Source organism: Ranitomeya imitator, chromosome 8 (genome assembly GCF_032444005.1).
Source record: "Ranitomeya imitator isolate aRanImi1 chromosome 8, aRanImi1.pri, whole genome shotgun sequence".
Classification (NCBI taxonomy): domain Eukaryota; kingdom Metazoa; phylum Chordata; class Amphibia; order Anura; family Dendrobatidae; genus Ranitomeya; species Ranitomeya imitator.
In genome coordinates, this window is record NC_091289.1 from 25,901,644 (window position 1) to 25,924,774 (window position 23,131).

Consider the following 23,131-nt stretch of genomic DNA (forward strand, 5'->3'; position numbering starts at 1 on the left):
GTATATAGCACAGCCCACATAGTAGTATACAGCACAGCCCACATCTCTCCTCCCCCCTAGATAGGCCCACAGTCCAGTAAAAAAAAACAACACACTCCTCACCTCTCCTTGTGCCTGCGTTGCTCCCTGCTCCTGTCTCGGCGGCTGCCGCTGCACTGCCTGGCGCACAGTGAGTGCATGCGCACCCGCAGTGTCAGAGGCAGAGCAGGGAATGATGGGAGAGGGAGCATCAGCAGACGCTCTCTCCTCCATCATTGCATTCAACTGTACAGGCGTCATAGCGGCCAGTATAGTTGAATACGGCGGCGGCGGTGGGGGGATGAGTTGGCACGCAGCGGCCCACTACTGGCATCGGCCCTTCTGGCATTTGCCAGAACTGCCCGATGGCCAGTCTGGCCCTGTCTATGCCCTGGGGGGTTTTGCACCCGATTTTCTTTTGTTTTTTCTTTTGTATTTTTGTGCTGCTCTAATATTCTACTCTTTTAGATAAATAGATAGGTAATAGATAAATGATAGATATATAGATAATAAATAGATAGATAATAGATAGATAATAGATAGTATGGAGAATCACATTGCCATGTTGAGTTCTTACATCATCTTTATACATTACATGCAGTATTACCGCTTCAGAAATGTTCTCACATATCGCTGGTGGATCAATTTGACTTTGACACAAAGTCCGAGCTTCAATTCCATCTAAAAATAATCACAAGTCAGGACCCTCATCTAAACACAACGACTTTTATTCCTCACAACAGAACATCTAATCCCAGAAATCAGCTACTCAGTTCCGAGACACCTGAATTGGGTTATCTAAGATAAATTGTCTCTTTTTCTCAATAGACCGTGGACAATGATGGTTCACTTTTTGATTTGCGGAAGTTTTTGCAGTAATTTAGAATTTCGTAAAGAAGGAATTAATCAAATAATGTAATCAAAATATAAGTCTGTGTTGTGGGGATGGAAGACATGTTGTCTCCGGTTACGTCCGTGTTCCATAATTCATTCCAGTCTTGATCGGTTCCGAATGAATGAATGGTCAATAGAACTTTCCATAGAGTTTCGGAACCTTTATGACAAATTCCCTTCAACCCATATGAGAACTATACTCTAGTGATGAATGGGGGTCCAAACGATTTTTGTCGTCGGTTGTGCTGATAAAGTTTAGTGCCCCCCTAAAAAAAGTGAAAGAAGTGACATGTTGCAGTTTTCGAAAACTCAGCAAGTTTCCGAATCAATCACGAAAATAAAACCTGAGATTTCTGAAATCCTAGTCTTTGCTGGTACTGGAAAACACAGCTTAAATTTTGCATAAAAAAAGCAGCAAAAAAACGCAACGTGTGAACATAGCCTTAATCAGCTCATCATGTCATAGCGTTGTGTAACATCGCTTACTCATTTATCCCAATGAGTCCCCCTGATAACTTGTTAAAGTCGTCATCAACGCACCCAAAAACTCGCAGTGATATTTTTGATGGACGTCTGCAGAAATTTCACCGTTTTTCGTAATTACTTGCACCCGTTGACTTTTGCCTAAATTATTTATTGTCGGAAGCTTATGAATTTTTAAGCAATGTTCTTACTGGAGACCATAAAATCAGACCACGTTTACGCGCTTTGGTCTTTTCTGAACCGTCAAGATATAATAATATTGTTACTGTTGTATTGTTTGGACCGGATGTGTTACAATGTACAGTCATGGACAAAAATTTTGAGAATGAGGCAAATATTAATTTTTCCAAAGTCTACTGCTTCATTTTTTCTAATGGCAATTTGCATATACTCCTGAATGTCAGAGTGATCAGCTTAACAGCAGTTACTGTACTTGCAAAGTATTTGCCCAGAAAAAGAACTTTAACCCCCAAAACACATTTCAACATCATTGCAGTCCTGCCTTAAAAGGAGCAGCTAACATCATTTTAGTGATTGATCCATTGACACAGGTGTGGGTGTTGATGAGGACAGGGCTGGCGATCAATCAGTCATGATTAAGTAAGAATGACATCACTGGACACTTTAAAAGGAGGCTGGTGCTTGGTATCATTGTTTCTCTTCAGTTAAACATGGTTATCTCTAAAGAAACACGTGCAGCCATCATTGCACTGCACAAAAATGGCCTAACAGGGAAGAGTATCGCAGCTACAAAGATTGCACCTCAGTCAACAATCTATCGCATCATCAAGAACTTCAAGGAGAGAGCTTCCATTGTTGTCAAAAAGGCTCCAGGGCGCCCAAGAAAGACCAGCAAGCGCCAGGACCGTATCTTAAAACTGTTTCAGCTGCGGGATCGGACTACCAGCAGTGCCGAGCTTGCTCAGGAATGGCAGCAGGCTGGTGTGAGTGCTTCTGCACGCACTGTGAGGCGGAGACTCATTGAGCAAGGCCTGGTTTCAAGGAGGGCAGCAAAGAAGCCACTTCTCTCCAGAAAAAACATCAGGTACCGACTGATATTCTGCAAAAGATACAGGGAGTGGACTGCTGAGGACTGGGGCAAAGTCATTTTCTCTGATGAATGCCCTTTTCGATTGTTTGGGACATCTGGAAAACAGCTTATTCGGAGAAGAAGAGGTGAGCGCTACCACCAGTCTTGTCTCATGCCAACTGTAAAGCATCCTGAAACCATTCATGTGTGGGGTTGCTTCTCAGCCAAGGGAATCGGCTCACTCACAGTCTTGCCTAAAAACACAGCCATGAATAAAGAATGGTACCAGAATGTCCTCCAAGAGCAACTTCTCCCAACCGTCCAAGAGCAGTTTGGCGCCCAACAATGCCTTTTTCAGCATGATGGAGCACCTTGCCATAAAGCAAAGGTGATAACTAAATGGCTCATGGAACAAAACATAGAGATTTTGGGTCCATGGCCTGGAAACTCCCCAGATCTTAATCCCATTGAGAACTTGTGGGTCAATCATCAAGAGACGGGTGGACAAACAAAAACCAACAAATTCTGGCAAAATGCAAGCATTGATTATGCAAGAATGGACTTCTATCAATCAGGATTTGGTCCAGAAGTTGATTGAAAGCATGCCAGGGAGAATTGCAGAGGTCTTGAAGAAGAAGGGTCAACACTGCAAATATTGACTTGCTGCATTAACTCATTCTAACTGTCAATATAACCTATTGGTACTCATAATATGATTGCAATTATATTTCTGTATGTGATATAAACATCAGACAAACACTAATAAAAACCAGAGGGCAGCAGATCATGTGAAAATATAATTTTGGTGTCATTCTCAAAAATTTTGGCCATGACTGTATCAGTTATCGGAGATTATTACGTTCGCACCGCACCGTTATTTTATGGGGTCGTTCTTGGACTGGACGGATATCGAGAAGGTGAATATTACCGCCAAACATTTTGAATTCACCCTTTTCCTACATTCAAACACCTAAATATTTGAAGCTCCATCCCTATTTCAGAGAAGGACCCCCCAAACTAGGTAGGGCTTCAATCATCTTGTTTCAGGTTCATCTTAAAGAATCTCTAACTTTTATGCAAGAAAGGGGACGTATCGGTGTGCCCATTGCTTCTAGGTCATGTTTCAGGTTCTTCTGACAAATTTTGCGGTGGTCCGGAGCCCCTGTGCCTTAGGCAGACCCTATGTAAAAATCCCACCAAGGACAACATCTCCAAGGAGTTTGTATGTTCTCCCCATGTTTCCTCCTGGGTCTCCAGTTTCCTCCATTCCAAAGACATACTGACAGCATACTGCTGGTGCATCTGATGATGGGATTGCGCACACCGATACAAGTCTATGGATGAGTGTGAAACATCGGACTGCACTTGGATGTCATCCGAGTGCAGTCCGACATCAGCGACTGCTGACTGTTTACAGCTTATCCCAGTGTCTTTTATTGTCTGCAGTGCTGACACAGCTGCAGCCAATTACTGAGCTCAGCATCTTTGAGTTGATGGCATGAGCCGCTGCGTTCAATGATTGACTGCAGAGGTGGAAATCTAACTTCAGCACTGCAGACCATAACAGTCACTGGGATACTCAGTGCTGGACCAGGGGAGGATAGGTAAAGCCCGATTTTTTTTTTTCTCCACCTGGGAGAAAAGGGTGTTCCAAAACCTTTAAAACCACTTGGAAATCCATATGATAATGTGTCCATTTTAACCTCTTCTTCGCTTGGTATCCCAAGATGAGTGGCATGAGAAGATCTGTCGAATGTTTAAGCTATATGTACCTATAAGTGGCCACCTAGTGGTAGTGATGTGGATTGCAACCAGTTCTTAGAATGTTATTGAATTTTATGGAAATTAGAGACACAGTTCCCGCTGTAGTCTGAAACGCATCAGTACCTCTGCAGCAGTGACACTATTTTACCTGGGGATGAACTGTATGCGATGGACAGTGACAGATGAGACGTCGTCAGCAATATCATCACCTCCTTTAGCTGAGTGATCCACATTATTGCACTAATTGATTGATTTCCTGTTAATTAGAAAATTTCTAAATTAGTTGCAAGCCAGTGACCCTGGGGGCCTGAGACAGACAAGCATGATGAGGATTAAACATCTTATGAAATGATTACTGCAGAGTTTAAATTTAGACCCATCGAAAAAAAGCCCACAGGAATCTAATGTTACTCTATTAGGAGGGATTGATTTACCTGCAGCCAATATGGCTGCAAATGCAATTAAATGAATGTGACTTTATAGTAGGGAGCTGTGATTTCCCAGAAAGCGATGAAATAAAATGTTTGGGGATCATAATTAAAGTACTAACACAGTGACCTTTGATTTTCCAAATTAAATATGTCCTACATTTACTAAATGAAAAGGAGAGATGATTTATTAGATTAATTAATGCTGCTGGAGTTAGGACAAATGACGTGACACGAGTTCACCTGTGAAGATTGAAGGAATGAAAATAATACAGGAGTTATATTAAATCAGGGGCATAGAGAGAGAGAGGGGTGTAGACGTAGTGTCACACACAGGAATAGCCAGAGAGAGGAGAAGAGGTAGTGTCACACACAGGAATAGCCAGAGAGAGGAGAAGAGGTAGTGTCACACACAGGAATAGCCAGAGAGAGGAGAAGAGGTAGCGTCACACACAGGAATAGCCAGTGAGGGGTGCAGAGGTCGTGTCACACACAGGAATAGCCAGAGAGGGGAGAAGAGGTAGTGTCACACACAGGAATAGCCAGAGAGGGGAGAAGAGGTAGGGTCATACACAGGAATAGCCAGAGAGGGGAGAAGAGGTAGTGTCACACACAGGAATAGCCAGAGAGGGGTGAAGAGGTAGTGTCACACACAGGAATAGCCAGAGAGGGGAGAAGAGGTAGTGTCACACACAGGAATAGCCAGAGAGGGGTGCAGAGGTAGTGTCACACACAGGAATAGCCAGAGAGGGGAGAAGAGGTAGTGTCACACACAGGAATAGCCAGAGAGTGGTGAAGAGGTAGTGTCACACACAGGAATAGCCAGAGAGTGGTGAAGAGGTAGTGTCAAACACAGGAATAGCCATAGAGGGGTGCAGAGGTAGTGTCACACACAGGAATAGCCAGAGAGGGGTGAAGAGGTAATGTCACACACAGGAATAGCCAGAGAGTGGTGAAGAGGTAGTGTCACACACAGGAATAGCCAGAGAGGGGTGAAGAGGTAATGTCACACACAGGAATAGCCAGAGAGTGGTGAAGAGGTAGTGTCAAACACAGGAATAGCCATAGAGGGGTGCAGAGGTAGTGTCACACACAGGAATAGCCAGAGAGGGGTGAAGAGGTAATGTCACACACAGGAATAGCCAGAGAGTGGTGAAGAGGTAGTGTCACACACAGGAATAGCCAGAGAGGGGAGAACAGGTAGTGTCACACACAGGAATAGCCAGAGAGTGGTGAAGAGGTAGTGTCACACACAGGAATAGCCAGAGAGGGGTGAAGAGGTAATGTCACACACAGGAATAGCCAGAGAGGGGAGAAGAGGTAGTGTCACACACAGGAATAGCCAGAGAGTGGTGAAGAGGTAGTGTCACACACAGGAATAGCCAGAGAGTGGTGAAGAGGTAGTGTCACACACAGGAATAGCCAGAGAGGGGAGAAGAGGTAGTGTCACACACAGGAATAGCCAGAGAGGGGAGAAGAGGTAGGGTCATACACAGGAATAGCCAGAGAGGGGAGAAGAGGTAGTGTCACACACAGGAATAGCCAGAGAGGGGTGAAGAGGTAGTGTCACACACAGGAATAGCCAGAGAGGGGAGAAGAGGTAGTGTCACACACAGGAATAGCCAGAGAGTGGTGAAGAGGTAGTGTCACACACAGGAATAGCCAGAGAGGGGAGAAGAGGTAGTGTCACACACAGGAATAGCCAGAGAGGGGTGAAGAGGTAGTGTCACACACAAGAATAGCCAGAGAGGGGAGAAGAGGTAGTGTCACACACAGGAATAGCCAGAGAGGGGAGAAGAGGTAGTGTCACACACAGGAATAGCCAGAGAGGGGAGAAGAGGTAGGGTCATACACAGGAATAGCCAGAGAGGGGAGAAGAGGTAGTGTCACACACAGGAATAGCCAGAGAGGGGTGAAGAGGTAGTGTCACACACAGGAATAGCCAGAGAGGGGAGAAGAGGTAGTGTCACACACAGGAATAGTCAGAGAGTGGTGAAGAGGTAGTGTCACACACAGGAATAGCCAGAGAGGGGAGAAGAGGTAGTGTCACACACAGGAATAGCCAGAGAGGGGTGAAGAGGTAGTGTCACACACAAGAATAGCCAGAGAGGGGAGAGGAGGTAGTGTCACACACAGGAATAGCCAGAGAGTGGTGAAGAGGTAGTGTCACACACAGGAATAGCCAGAGAGTGGTGAAGAGGTAGTGTCAAACACAGGAATAGCCATAGAGGGGTGCAGAGGTAGTGTCACACACAGGAATAGCCAGAGAGGGGTGAAGAGGTAATGTCACACACAGGAATAGCCAGAGAGGGGAGAACAGGTAGTGTCACACACAGGAATAGCCAGAGAGTGGTGAAGAGGTAGTGTCACACACAGGAATAGCCAGAGAGGGGTGAAGAGGTAGTGTCACACACAGGAATAGCCAGAGAGGGGTGAAAAGGTAGTGTCACACACAGGAATAGCCAGAGAGGGGTGAAGAGGTAATGTCACACACAGGAATAGCCAGAGAGGGGAGAAGAGGTAGTGTCACACACAGGAATAGCCAGAGAGTGGTGAAGAGGTAATGTCACACACAGGAATAGCCAGAGAGGGGAGAAGAGGTAGTGTCACACACAGGAATAGCCAGAGAGTGGTGAAGAGGTAGTGTCACACACAGGAATAGCCAGAGAGGGGCGAAGAGGTAGTGTCACACACAGGAATAGCCAGAGAGGGGTGCAGAGGTTGTGTCACACACAGGAATAGCCATAAACAAGTGCAGAGGTAGTGTCACACATAGCAATAGCTAGAGAGGAGTGGAGAGGTAGTGTCACATACAGGAATAGCCAGAGAGGGGTGCAGAGGTAGTGTCACACACAGGAATAGCCAGAGAGGGGTGCAGAGGTAGAGTCACACACAGGAATAGCCAGAGAGTGGTGTAGGGGTAGAGTCACACACAGGAATAGCCAGAGAGGGGTGCAGAGGTAGAGTCACACACAGGAATAGCCAGAGAGGGGTGCAGAGGTAGTGTCACACACAGGCATAACCAGAGATGGGTGAAGAGGTAGAGTCACACACAGGAATAGCCAGAGAGGGGTGCAGAGGTAGTGTCACACACAGAAATAGCCATAGAGGGGTGCAGAGGTAGTGTCACATGCAGGAATAGCCATAGAGGGGTGCAGAGGTAGTGACACACACAGGCTTAACCAGAGAGGGGTGCAGTGGTAGTGTCACATGCAGGAATAGCAATAGAGGGGTGTAGAGATATTGTCACACACAGGAATAGCCAGAGAGGGGTGCAGAGGTAGTGTAAAACACAGGAATAGCCAGAGAGGGGTGCAGAGGTAGTGTCAGACACAGGCATAACCAGAGAGGGGTGCAGAGATAGTGTTACACAGGCATAACCGGACTTTGCCACACACTTCAAGAATAAGATTGCCCAAATAAGGCAAGTCTTTATTGTTCAACCTCCATAACCCCTTTGTATACCAGACCAATGCCCAAACCCTCTAACCTCTCTGTCCAACATCATTGAAGAGGGGCTTAATTGTTTCCTCTCCAAATCACACCTCACCACTTGTGCACTAGACCCAATCCCATCCCACCTCCTCCCCAACCTCACCACCACACTTATCCCATCCCTAACCCATCTCTTCAACCTATCACTAACTTCTGGTATCTTCCCTTCTGCTTTCAAACATGCCACAATCACGCCTATCCTATAAAAAGCCAACCCTACACCCAACTGCTATGTCCAGCTTCCAAACTCCTGGAGCAGCATGTCCACGCTGAACTTTTCTCCCACCTCTCATCTAACTTGCCCTTTGACAATCTACCATCTGGTTTCCATCCCTATCATTCCAGTGAGACTGCCCTGACCAAAATTACTAACGACTGACTTACAGCCAAAGCTAACAGACAATACTCTGTACTCCTCCTTCTAGAACTGTCCTCTGCTTTCGAAACAGCTGACCATTGCCTCCTACTACAGATCCTCTCCCCCTTTGGCATCAAAGACCTTGCCCTATCCTGGATCTCCTCATACCTTTCCAACCACACATTCAGCATCTCCCACTCCCACATTACCTCCTCAACCCACCCTCTCTCTGTTGGAGTCCCGCAAGGCTCTGTTCTAGGTCCCTAACTCTTCTCAATTTGAACACTTGGCCTGGGACAACTCATAAACTCCCATGGATTCTAGTACCACCTGTATGCTGACAACACTCAGATCTACCTCTCTGGCCCAGATGTCACCTCTCTGCTTTCCAGAATCTCGGAGTGTCTATCAGCCATATCCTTCTTCTTTTCCTCTCGCTTCCTCAAACTTAATGTGGACAAATCTGAACTCATCATCTTTCCTCCATCTCACAGATCTTCTTTACCTGATCTACTGTATCTATCACCATTAATGACATCACGCTTTCCCCAGTACCGGAAGTCCGCTGCCTCTGAGTAGCCCTTGGCTCTGCCCTGTCCTTCAAACCGCACATCCAACTTTTTCCACCTCCTGTCGCCTCCAGCTCAAAAATATCTCCAGAATCTGTCCCTTCCTCAACCCTCAATCTACTAAAATGCTTGTGCATACCCTCATCATCTCCTGCCTCGACTACTGCAACATCCTTTTCTATGGCCTCCCTGCTAACACCCTTGCACCTCTCCAGTCCATCCTTAATTCTTCTGCCCGACTAATTCATCTCTCTCCTCGCTACTCCGCCGCTTCTCCCCTCTGCAAATCTCTTCACTGGCTCCCATTCCCTCAGCATATTCAGTTCAAATTACTAATACTGACCTACAAAGCCATCCACAACCTGTCTCCTCCATATATCTCTGAACTAATCTCCTGATATCTTCCCTCACGTAATCCGCGGTCCTCCCAAGACCTCCTACTCTCCTCCACACTTATTCGCTCCTCACCTAATCACCTCCAAGACTTCTCCAGAATATCCCCCATCCTCTGGAATTCTCTGCCTCAACACATCCAACTATCAACCACATTCGGATCCTTCAGACTGAACCTGAAAACCCACCTCTTCAGGAAAGCCTAGAGCCTGCAATGACCCCGCTGCCTCCTCACCACCACCGGAGCTACCCCCTCACCAACACCAAAGCTGCCGCAACCATTGTCTCCTTCCCCACCATCCTGTAGAATGTAAGCCCGCAAGGGCAGGGTCCTCGCCCCTCTGTATCAGTCTGTAATTGTTAGTTTGCTTACTATAAGTGATGTCTGTAATTTTTATGTAACCCCTTCTCATGTACAGCACCATGGAATCAATGGTGCTATATTAATAAATAATAATAATAACCAGAGAGGGGTGAAGAGGTAGTGTCACACACAGGCATAGCCAGAGAGGGGTGCAGAGGTCGCATTACACACAGGAATAGCCAGAGATGGGTGCAGAGGTAGTGTTACACACAGGCATAACCAGAGATGGGTGAAGAGGTAGTGTCAAACACAGGAATAGCCAGAGAGGGGTGCAGAGGTAGTGTCACACAGAGGAATAGCCATAAATAGGTGCAGAGGTAGTGTCACACACAGGAATAGCCATAAATAGGTGCAGAGGTAGTGTCACACACAGGAATAGCCAGAGAGGGGTGCAGAGGTAGTGTCACACACAGGAATAGCCAGAGAGGGGTGCAGAGGTAGTGTCACACACAGGAATAGCCATAAATAGGTGCAGAGGTAGTGTCACACATAGGAATAGCCATAAATAGGTGCAGAGGTAGTGTCACACAGAGGAATAGCCATAAATAGGTGCAGAGGTAGTGTCACACACAGGAATAGCCATAAATAGGTGCAGAGGTAGTGTCACACACAGGAATAGCCATAAATAGGTGCAGAGGTAGTGTCACCCACAGGAATAGCCATAAATGGGTGCAGAGGTAGTGTCACACACAGGAATAGCCATAAATAGGTGCAGAGGTAGTGTCACACATAGGAATAGCCATAAATAGGTGCAGAGGTAGTGTCACACAGAGGAATAGCCATAAATAGGTGCAGAGGTAGTGTCACCCACAGGAATAGCCATAAATAGGTGCAGAGGTAGTGTCACACACAGGAATAGCCATAAATAGGTGCAGAGGTAGTGTCACACACAGGAATAGCCATAAATAGGTGCAGAGGTAGTGTCACACACAGGAATAGCCATAAATAGGTGCAGAGGTAGTGTCACCCACAGGAATAGCCATAAATGGGTGCAGAGGTAGTGTCACACACAGGAATAGCCATAAATAGGTGCAGAGGTAGTGTCACACATAGGAATAGCCATAAATAGGTGCAGAGGTAGTGTCACACACAGGAATAGCCATAAATAGGTGCAGAGGTAGTGTCACACACAGGAATAGCCATAAATAGGTGCAGAGGTAGTGTCACCCACAGGAATAGCCATAAATGGGTGCAGAGGTAGTGTCACACACAGGAATAGCCATAAATAGGTGCAGAGGTAGTGTCACACATAGGAATAGCCATAAATAGGTGCAGAGGTAGTGTCACCCACAGGAATAGCCATAAATGGGTGCAGAGGTAGTGTCACACACAGGAATAGCCATAAATAGGTGCAGAGGTAGTGTCACACATAGGAATAGCCATAAATAGGTGCAGAGGTAGTGTCACACACAGGAATAGCCATAAATAGGTGCAGAGGTAGTGTCACACACAGGAATAGCCATAAATAGGTGCAGAGGTAGTGTCACCCACAGGAATAGCCATAAATGGGTGCAGAGGTAGTGTCACACATAGGAATAGCCATAAATAGGTGCAGAGGTAGTGTCACACACAGGAATAGCCATAAATAGGTGCAGAGGTAGTGTCACACACAGGAATAGCCATAAATGGGTGCAGAGGTAGTGTCACACACAGGAATAGCCATAAATAGGTGCAGAGGTAGTGTCACCCACAGGAATAGCCATAAATGGGTGCAGATGTAGTGTCAAATGCAGGAATAGCCATAGATGGGTGTTGCATTGTGCCACAGGAACAGGACTGGCACTAGTCATCAGCAAACTTCAGCATGGGAGCTTGTGAGACCCGCTTTGACCAATGTTTCAATATGCGACATCTACCGTACCTGTGCGCATTTTGCTCACTATGTGTATGCCTGCTGTCATAGCTGTTACAGCGAATGGAGCGACCTCTGATTTAATAATTTTAATCTCTTAAAATCAAATAATAATAATAAGTCAGCAATTGTGTCAGTTGTGTTTAAGAAGCTCGATCGGGGGCCTAGATAGAAATCATGAGGCCCCATAGCAGAAGTTATCATTGCCCTACTCTAGTATGATTCCCCAACTGTATTGCCACACAGGCCATACCATGTAATGGGCCTCCATACAGTATAATGGTCTCCATACCTCTCCACTCAGTATAATGGCCCCAAGTTAACCATCCAGACTGTACAGTGGCCCCCACCAGCCCTCCAAACAGTATAATGGCCTCTACCAAGCCCTCCAAACAGCCCTCACACAGCATGATGGACCCCACAAATACCTTTGCAAGGAATAATTGCTTGCATACAGTATAATGTCCTCCAGCTGGCATCAGGACCCCCCGACTTACGGGCTCCATAGCTACCGCATGGCATGGTGGTACGCCACTGGGCTGGATATGGTGGAAGATGATTGTAGGGTGCTAATGACTTTGTCATTACAGCTAGATGTCCCACTGAAGGCCCCATGTCTACCACAATTGTACAACTAAGTGGATGGGCTTCTTATGAGAAATGCACTACAACTACAGCTTTTTCCACAAAAGAGCAAGCCCTAATACATCTCTTTTGCCTGACAAATACTAATGCATAGCTCTTTGAAGATGAGGAGCATAAACAGAAGCAAATATGGATCCATTTGGAATCTGATGCCTACATAAAGATGATGTCAGCCCTTCCGGGGAAGTATCTGTTACCGCTGTACTAGAAATAAATTCATCTAATGATCAAATGGGGTTTATATATTTTATTTTAAAACTTAGCTTCTCTTGGGCCTGACTACTTTTGTGGGCCAATTATTCCACTATCCATTATGACCAGAAATAATTTGATTTCTCATATTTGGTTGGTTAAAAAACAGCTACAAAAATGTCAGAAAACGGCACATTTCATAATTGTACTCAGTGGCGTAACAGGGGGTGAGGCTTTTTTACCTGGGTGCTTTAACAAGACGCACTTTTTTTTTATTTGAATATTTAAATTCAGGCAATGAAACAAACATCTTTAGCCAAAAACAATCTTAAAAGACTTCATTATGTTTATACTAGCCTATGTCAAGAACCACAAAAAAAAGATCAGCCAAGTACCGCCCCCTCGGAGCCTGTACTGGCCATAATACAGTGTATTCATCTTGTCTGTAAGGGTAACTAAACTTTTCAATCATTTTTAATTTGCTATAGCCCCTGTTCAATACTATTGAAACCCCCAAGATCACTTAAACCAAAGCTTTCAACATCTAGACCCATAAACTTTCTATTCTATTTCTTCCTGTGGATTCAAGGGGTTTTAGGGTCTCGGAGCCCAGATCTCTGCTCCATCAGCAGTAGCGACCAGGGACTACAAAATATCAAAAATTATTTAAAATTTTCATAAATAGCCCTTTAAACCTAGCATATATTGGCTTTTAGTGCATGTAGGGTAAAACTTGGGGGTAAAAAAAAATCCTATTCACCAAAACAGTCTTAATATGTATTTAATTGGTTTTAACATCTTTTTGAGTAAATTGATGAGTCTGCGATAAGTGTGTAAAATGCTCCTAGTCTCAAAATTATCACGTCCTAACGGTTACTTCTTTTCTCGCAGTTGGACAACCCAGACGAACAAGCCGCCCAAATAAGACGTGAACTCGATGGCCGTCTTCAAATGGCAGATCAAATTGCTCGGGTAAGACAGTTTTTTTTTACAATTTTTTTCCCGTTTACTCCTTCGACCAAAGCAAAAACGAATGTACTTTTTACAAATCAAGCCTAACCTGATCAAAACGTTGTCCTCTTTGAGCAATATTCAGGAGTAATGAACATCGTAATCGGTTGTTTTATTTAGATTATAGAGAAATTAGGGTCACGGGCCTCAATTAAAACAACACAAGCCTTAATTATCACTGTTAATGAGCAGCCGGATTTTTGGATGTCCCTTGCAATCAACCATTTCAATCCATTGTTTTGTGAAGGGCTTATAAAGAAAATATGAAGAAGGAAATCTTTAGGGTTGGTTTTCCAACTGGCCGTGACAAATTTTGACATCAACGATGGTGTTGTTTTTGACGCTATTTTTTGGTCTGGATTAAATATAATTAGATAGTGGATCTTAAGTACGCCAAAAGAATAAATAAGGGTATGTCATTTTGTTCTTACCAACTCTCCAGAAATATCAAGGAAGCTACTAATAAAATAAATTGCCTAAATTCCTGGAAGATTTGGTAAGGGCAGATGACCGTATAACTCTGACAAGTGCTATCCATGGTTTGGATGGATAGCATTCATCACCATGTTATTCTTTGGGGCCGTGTACATGTCCCGTTTTTTCTTTGGACAAAGTCGGTTCGATTAAAAAATTGCAACATGCATGATTTGCCTCCGAGAATCGGTTGTCACTCGCCCATTCAACTCTTTGGAGAAAACTGGACCGCTCTTGGATGACATCTGATTTTCACAGACTGACTTTATAAGGAAGGTGGAGAAGCTTTTTCTTTTCTCTCCACCTCTGAGAAAATGAGATCACACTCTGATCAAACTTTTAATCAGAGTCTGATCAGAGTGGGATTAGCATAATCAGACCGATTTTCTCGGATGTAGAGAAAACGGTCGTCTGCACCTACAGGAATCTCCCAGATGTCATAGAAGCCTCCCAAAACCTCCAGGAAACCCCCTGAATGCTCCAGCATAGAGTGAGACCTATTTCCAAAGGCATGATTAATGGTGGGTACATAAGGTATGATGGAGGGTGGTGGCTTTTAAAAGAGGAAAGTTTCATACTCAGGCACTTGCAAAAAGACCTAAAAGCTGGCAAATATGGGTCATTGTTTTACAATGACAAGGTATGGAATTTTCTAGCTTACTTAATGTATGAACTTTTTGTAGCTTTTAAGATCTCTGCCTGTTGTCATTTAAAAAGGACTTTTGACTAGACTTTTTTTATTGAAATTTAATTTTTTCTCTAGTTGGCGCTGAACCACTGATTCTGGAATAGTTTTTCTTTTTCTTGTATCCCTGTCCTTTCCAAAGTTACGCACTCCGGTAAAAATTGTACAAATTTTCCCTTGAGCCAACTGGGCATAGACCATAGAAGTTCTCTGTGGGCGTGTTCTTTTTCTCCTCTGATGCTGGCCAATCAAAACATAGCCACAACACAGAGACATTCCGTAGTATGCGCCCAGTTGGAAGAAGGGAAAATTTGCCCCGTCATTACCTAGGGGCATAACTCTCAAACGGAGGGGCGCACAAGGAAAAGAAAAACTGTTCTAGAATCAGTGGAGCGGCAACCAATCGAAGTAAACATGGAATTTAAATTTAGTAAAATTCCACTGAAACTTCTTTTTAATGGAAACCCTCATCGTTTACTTCAGCGGATCGAAATCTGTCCCAAATACGTGATGGACCCAGAGATATACGGACAGTTACGGTTTCCAAGCTATGTCTTCTAAAAAGCTGTGCGATGATCAGATAATCATTTTTAAATGGCCAAATATTGTCAAATATTTCTTCATCCGATTTTCTTGCGTGCAGGAACGCAAGTTTCCAAAGTTCGTTTCGAAAGAGATGGAAAATATGTACATTGAGGAGCTGAAATCTTCGGTCAACCTCTTAATGGCTAATTTGGAGAGCATGCCGGTGTCCAAGGGCGGCTCCGAATTCAAGCTCCAGAAGCTTAAGCGCAGTCACAACACATCCATCATAGACATGGGGGAAGAAAATGAAAACCAGCTTTCCAAGTCCGATGTTGTCCTGTCCTTTAGCCTAGAGGTAAGTCCTGCACCACATGGGGTATTAACGTAATTAAAATAAAACATATTAAATGTCACAAATCCAGCACAAGACGCTGGTCACTGTATTAATAATGGCGGAAAATAGCCGACCTGCATTCTTTCTAAACACGGCTCAAAATAACGCCCCACCATAGACAGCAATTTGTCTACCTTGCATTTTAAAAACAGTGCACAGGTCATGAGGCCTAACTAGACAGATGGTGTAAATGTAATAAAAATTAATCATTTTAGCTGATTTGCTTGTACCAATTAATTTCAAAGCAATCATGCATTTGGCAAAGTTCTTGAGGTCTTGCGTTATGCAATGAAACGACTTCTGGCCGGCTGCACAGTCAGGAGGAAATGTTAATCCCCATATTAGACATTTGGCACTGGTGTTCACAGCAGAAAAGTGGTACCGCCCTAGACTAAAAAGGGAGCAAATATGGAAAAAGTCTGTACATAGTGGTGTTAGTGGACAGATTAAAGGTCATTTCACCTTCCAAGATTTGGCAGAACAAGATTAGGTCACTTGCACATGAAAAAGCCATCTGCAGTCAGGTTGTCCGTGGTGCCATATGGTGGTGCATGCCACGACAGCAAAACATCTGCGTATCTCTGTATAACTGCAAAAGCCTGTACACGGAAAGTATTATCGTGTTATACAACTTGGAGGTTAAGTTCATGGTTTGTTACCCTAAGTGGCCCCATAAATGTCTCATAGGTAGAACATCACTTTTCTGCTTATAGCTTACTTGTTGATCCCATGGTTTGCAAAAAAAACATAGATAGATAGATAGATAGATAATAGATAGATAATAGAAAGATAGATAAATAGATAATAGATAGATAATAGAAAGACAGATAAATAGATAATAGATAGATAATAGATAGATAATAGATAGATAGATAAATAGATAGATAGATAGATAATAGAAAGACAGATAGATAGATAAATAGATAATAGATAGATAGATAGATAATAGATGATGGATAGATAGTTAGATAATAGATAGATAGATAGATAATAGATAGAAGATAGATGATAGATAGATAATAGATATAGATAGATAATAGATATAGATATAATAATATATAATCTTTATTTTTATATAATCTTTATTTTTTATATAGCGCTAACATATTCCGCAGCGCTTTACAGGTTGCACACATTATCTTTGCTGTCCCCGTTGGGGCTCACAATCTAAATTCCCTATCAGTATGTCTTTTGGAATGTGGGAGGAAACCGGAGTGCCCGGAGGAAACCCACGCAAACACGGAGAGAACATACAAACTCTTTGCAGATGTTGTCCTTGGATAGATAGATAATAGATAGATAATACACAGATAAAAGATAGATAGATAATAGATGGATAAATTGATAATAGATAGATAGATAGATAGATAGATAGATAGATAATAGATAGATAGATAATAGATAGATAGATAGATAGATAGATAGATAGATAGATAGATAGATAGATAGATAGATAGATAGAAAAAAAGAGAAAGGATTAGAAAGAAAGAACCAGAAAAAAAAGAAGGAACAAGAAAGAAAGAAAGAAGAGAAAGAAAGAAGAGAAAGAAAGAAAGAAAGAAAGGAATTTCACTTTAACTCCTCACCGACATATGGGGTGGGTGTATGGAGCTCTTCCCATGTGTCACAGTCAGGACGTGCCTCTAATAATCACCTCTAACAATCTATTAAATGCTGCTCTCAAACTCTGACAGTGACATTACCAGCTCGCTGGTGATCAGCCGCATGTAATGTGATCGCAGGTCGCCAATGAGTTGCTGTGAAGACCTCCATGCTTGTCATTATGGAGTTCCTTTGATACGCTGCCTGTGGCCAGGCTTCAAAGGATACCATGATTGTTGCTATATACTGCAATACTGTGGTATTCCTCTGTATAGCACAAGCTCATCGCAAGATCATGTGCAATCGCATCTTCAAGTCCCCTAAAAGAAACTACCGTAATAAATACAGGAAAAAGTAAAAAAATATATATATATATCAATATTTTAAAAAATATGAAAAAAGCAAAAAAAAAACTAAAAGTTCAAATCAACTCTTCCCTCATTAAAAATAAAGATAATAAAAAAAATCAAAAAATACACATTTATGGTATCACCGCGTTCCAAAAATCCGATCTATCAAAATATTAAAATTACCGGTAGTAATAAGTTCAATAAACTCAGTAAGTGAAAAAATAAATTCAAGAATGCCAAAATTACGTTTTTTTTCTCAGTGGAATAGCACAAAAAGTGCAGTAAAAAGTGATCAAAATGTCATATCTATTCCAAAATGGTATCAATAAAAACATCATCTCGCCGTGCAAAAAATAAGCCATCAAACAGCTCCATCACCTGAAAAATGAAAATGTTATGCGTCTCGTAAAACAGCAACACAACCTCAAAAAAAAAAATTTTTTTTCAAGCTTCTGATTTTTTTTTCACCACTAAAATAATGTAAAAACCGGACACGTTGGGTATCGCGATAATCGTACCGATGAGCAGAATCTTATTGCCAAGTCACTTTTACCACATAATGTACAGCGTAAAGGCAATTCCCCCCCAAAAAAAATTAGAATTGCGTTTTTTTCACAATTTCATCTCACTTGGAATTTTTTTTTTCATTTTTCCAGTACGTTATGTGGTAAAATGAATGGCGTCATTCAAAAGTACATCTCATCCCACAAAAACAAGTCAACATGTGTCTAGGTGGACAAAAAAAATTAAAAGTTATGGCCTTCAGAAGAAAGGGGAGGAAAAAAAAACGAAAAACAGAAATTGGCTGCGTCGTGAAGGGGTTAATCAAGAAGTTTGACAAATTGTAGATTTATATTATTATTAGCAATGTCTTTTTAATTCTCTGCAGGTTGTAATAATGGAAGTTTCAGGACTAAAATCACTGGCTCCAAATCGTATTGTATATTGCACTATGGAGGTGGAAGGAGGAGAGAAGCTGCAGACCGACCAGGCAGAAGCTTCCAAGCCAACGTGAGTAGTCACCCGAAGGAGAAACTGCGCCACAAAAAGCGACATTTCCATCCTCAGCCGTGAGCTTTGCAGAGTACAGGCCTCATCAATCATAAGGTTCTATAAAAAAAAAAGAACCTGTCATTGATCTCCATAGCAACCAATCAGAGCACAGCTTTCACTTCATAAACTGCTCCGATCAGATGAAAGCTGCGCTGTGATTGGTTGCTATGGGCAACAAAGAAAGTTTTATTTTTCGAAAATTTCGTTAAATCTGTCCAAGATACTGATGACAATTTTGCTTGTTATATTGCGGGTACTGAAGGCAGAACTTGATTGTTTGGGGTCTTGCCGCTAGGAGCACCCTCTATTCTGATTAGTCAGAATAATGTTTAAGAGTAAACCATAAAAAACTTTAAAATTGGTTCTACATGTTTTTTTGGGGGGAGGGGGGGAATTTACATTTGTGGCCAAAAGTTGAGACTGACACAAATTTTGTTTTCCACAATTTGCTGCGTCGGTGCTTTTAGATCGTTTAGTCGGATGTTTCTATGGTTGCTGAAGTATAATTATCAGGATTTCATAAGATTTTCTAATTTTATTGATCAATTCATTAAGCTTATGCGAAGACTCAGTCTTTACAGTGCTGTCAGATAGGCGAAGCGAGAGAAGAGACTCGAATGCCCGGAGATAGCAGGCGGTTCTCACACCTCCAATCCACAGGCCACAGATTAGAGACATGGTCAATCCTCCACGTGCTGAAAACCGATTTCAAGGGCTCAAAACAAACCATTTCTGATCCCTCCGGACCACAGAAAGGGTTGGAGATGGGTGGCTGAAGCTGCAGAAGAGTCCAGCTTTCTCCATGTTTTCACTTGGGCTGCCACCCCTAGTGTCTCGTGAGGGTCTAATTTGAGGTCCACCTTCATTCCTTGGAGGCAGAGTGCGGCCTACAAACGGTGTTTTCATGGTCACCAAGTCCTGTTTTATGGGCTCTTCAAAGACTCCGATATTGACATACATTGCAGCCACCCATAGGGGACGTTAGAGAGAATTTTTTTCTTACTGGCTACTGATTATGGCAGATTGCAGGGTTAGTTGGTCCTGACATTAATATTCTATAAGGATGAGATATGGTCATGCCAGATCTACTGCACACACATATACGCTACACACACACCACGTACACATCACATCACACATACGCTACACACATGCACACTACATACATACCACACATACACACAACACACACATCACACAAACATGCATCACACACACAAACCACACACATACACTACACACACCACACAAACACACATGCGCTACACGCATGAACACTACATACCAAATATACTCATAATATATACATACTACACACACCCCACACAAACATACACCACACACATCATACACTACACACAATCCACACACATACAGTACATACACCACACACTACACATACACCACACACACATACTACAAACAGACACTACACACACATTTACTATATGCACACACTACACACACACACACACACATACTGCACACACTAAACACACATATATTACAAATAGACATTAAGCACACTGCACGCACACATACTACACACACACATTGCACACATACAGTACACACACACACACTATACAGACATATTACACACACATACTGCAAATACACTCAACACTCACCACACATACACCCACACATACTACACATATTCACACATTACACAAACATACTGCAAACACACACATACAGTACAGACCATAAGTTTGGACACCCCTTCTCATTTAACGATTTTTCTGTAATTTCATGACTATGAAAATTGTAAATTTACGCTGAAGGCATCAAAACTATGAATTAACACATGTGGAATTATATACTTAACAAAATCATGTGAAACAACTGAAAATATGTCTAATATTCTAGGTTCTTCAAAGTAGCCACCTTTTGCTTTGATGACTGCTTTGCACACTCTTGGCATTCTCTTCAAGAGGTAGTCACCGGGAATGGTTTTCACTTCACAGGTGTGCTTTGTCAGGTTTAATAAGTGGTATTTCTTGCCTTATAAATGGGGTTGGGACCATCAGTTGTGTTGAGCAGAAGTCTGGTGGATACACAGCTGATAGTCCTACTGAGTAGACTGTTAGAATTTGTATTATGACAAGAAAAAAGCAGCTAAGTAAAGAAAAACGAGTGGCCATCATTACTTTAAGAAATGAAGGTCAGTCAGTCTGAAAAATTGGGAAAACTTTGAAAGTGTCCCCAAGTGCAGTGGCAAAAACCATCAAGCGCTACAAAGAAACTGGCTCACATGAGGACCACCCCAGTAAAGGAAGACCAAGAGTCACCTCTGCTTCTGAGGATAAGTTTATCCGAGTCACCAGCCTCAGAAATCGCAGGTTAACAGCAGCTCAGATTAGAGACCAGGTCAATGCCACACAGAGTTCTAGCAGCAAACACATCTGTACAATAACTGTTAAGAGGAGACTTTGTGCAGCAGGCCTTCATGGTAAAATAGCTGCTAGGAAACCACTGCTAAGGACAGGCAACAAGCAGAAGAGACTTGTTTGAGCTAAAGGACGCAAGGAATGGACATTAGACCAGTGAAAATCTGTGCATTGGTCTGATGAGTACAAATTTGAGATTTTGGGTTCCAACCACCGTGTCTTTGTGCGACACAAAAAAGGTGAACGGATGGACTCTACATGTCTGGTTCCCACCGTGAAGCATGGAGGAGGAGGAGGTGTGATGGTGTGGGGGTGCTTTGCTGGTGACACTGTTGGGGATTTATTCAAAATTGAAGGCATACTGAACCAGCATGGCTACCACAGCATCTTGCAGCGGCATGCTATTCCATCCGGTTTGCGTTTAGTTGGACCATCATTTATTTTTCAACAGGACAATGACCCCAAACACAACTCCAGGCTGTGTAAGGACTATTTGACCAAGAAGGAGAGTGATGGGATGCTACACCAGATGACCTGGCCTCCACAGTCACCAGACCTGAACCCAATCGAGATAGTTTGGGGTGAGCTGGACCGCAGAGTGAAGGCAAAAGGGCCAACAAGTGCTAAGCATCTCTGGGAACTCCTTCAAGATTGTTGGAAGACCATTCCCGGTGACTACCTCCTGAAGCTCATCAAGAGAATGCCAAGAGTGTGCAAAGCAGTCATCAAAGCAAAAGGTGGCTACTTTGAAGAACCTAGAATATAAGACATATTTTCAGATGTTTCACACTTTTTTGTTAAGTATATAATTCCACATGGGTTAATTCATAGTTTTGATGACTTCAGTGTTAATATACAATTTTTATAGTCATGAAAATGGGGAAAAATCTTTAAATGAGAAGGTATGTCCAAACTTTCGGTCTGTACTTTACTACAAATAGACATTACGCATACTACACACACACATACTACACACACATTGCACACATACAGTATACACACAATATACAGACATATACATACATACTGCAAACACACACTACACACGCACCACACACACACACATATACTACACATATACAGTGGGGCAAAAAAGTATTTAGTCAGTCAGCAATAGTGCAAGTTCCACCACTTAAAAAGATGAGAGGCGTCTGTAATTTACATCATAGGTAGACCTCAACTATGGGAGACAAACTGAGAAAAAAAAATCCAGAAAATCACATTGTCTGTTTTTTTAACAATTTATTTGCATATTATGGTGGAAAATAAGTATTTGGTCAGAAACAAAATTTCATCTCAATACTTTGTAATATATCCTTTGTTGGCAATGACAGAGGTCAAACGTTTTCTGTAAGTCTTCACAAGGTTGCCACACACTGTTGTTGGTATGTTGGCCCATTCCTCCATGCAGATCTCCTCTAGAGCAGTGATGTTTTTGGCTTTTCGCTTCGCAACACGGACTTTCAACTCCCTCCAAAGGTTTTCTATAGGGTTGAGATCTGGAGACTGGCTAGGCCACTCCAGGACCTTGAAATGCTTCTTACGAAGCCACTCCTTCGTTGCCCTGGCGGTGTGCTTTGGATCATTGTCATGTTGAAAGACCCAGCCACGTTTCATCTTCAATGCCCTTGCTGATGGAAGGAGGTTTCCACTCAAAATCTCACGATACATGGCCCCATTCATTCTTTCATGTACACGGATCAGTCGTCCTGGCCCCTTTGCAGAGAAACAGCCCCAAAGCATGATGTTTCCGCCACCATGCTTTACAGTAGGTATGGTGTTTGATGGATGCAACTCAGTATTCTTTTTCCTCCAAACACGACAAGTTGTGTTTCTACCAAACAGTTCCAGTTTGGTTTCATCAGACCATAGGACATTCTCCCAAAACTCCTCTGGATCATCCAAATGCTCTCTAGCAAACTTCAGACGGGCCCGGACATGTACTGGCTTAAGCAGTGGGACACGTCTGGCACTGCAGGATCTGAGTCCATGGTGGCGTAGTGTGTTACTTATGGTAGGCCTTGTTACATTTGTCCCAGCTCTCTGCAGTTCATTCACTAGGTCCCCCCGCGTGGTTCTGGGATTTTTGCTCACCGTTCTTGTGATCATTCTGACCCCACGGGGTGGGATTTTGCGTGGAGCCCCAGATGGAGGGAGAT

The 23,131-nt window shown here is 43.0% G+C and overlaps 1 protein-coding gene across 23 annotated transcripts in view; it reads left to right on the plus strand.

Annotated features, from left to right (window-relative positions):
• The window catches only part of CADPS (calcium dependent secretion activator), a 548,041-nt gene that overhangs the window by 217,933 nt on the left and 306,977 nt on the right, over positions 1-23,131 (plus strand). For all 23 annotated transcript variants that reach the window (XM_069736610.1, XM_069736601.1, XM_069736611.1 and 20 more), the window contains exons 4-6: positions 13,377-13,457; positions 15,299-15,535; positions 18,416-18,537. In XM_069736610.1, coding sequence (XP_069592711.1) covers positions 13,377-13,457; positions 15,299-15,535; positions 18,416-18,537 — 440 coding nt within the window. The remainder of the gene's footprint in view (positions 1-13,376; positions 13,458-15,298; positions 15,536-18,415; positions 18,538-23,131) is intronic.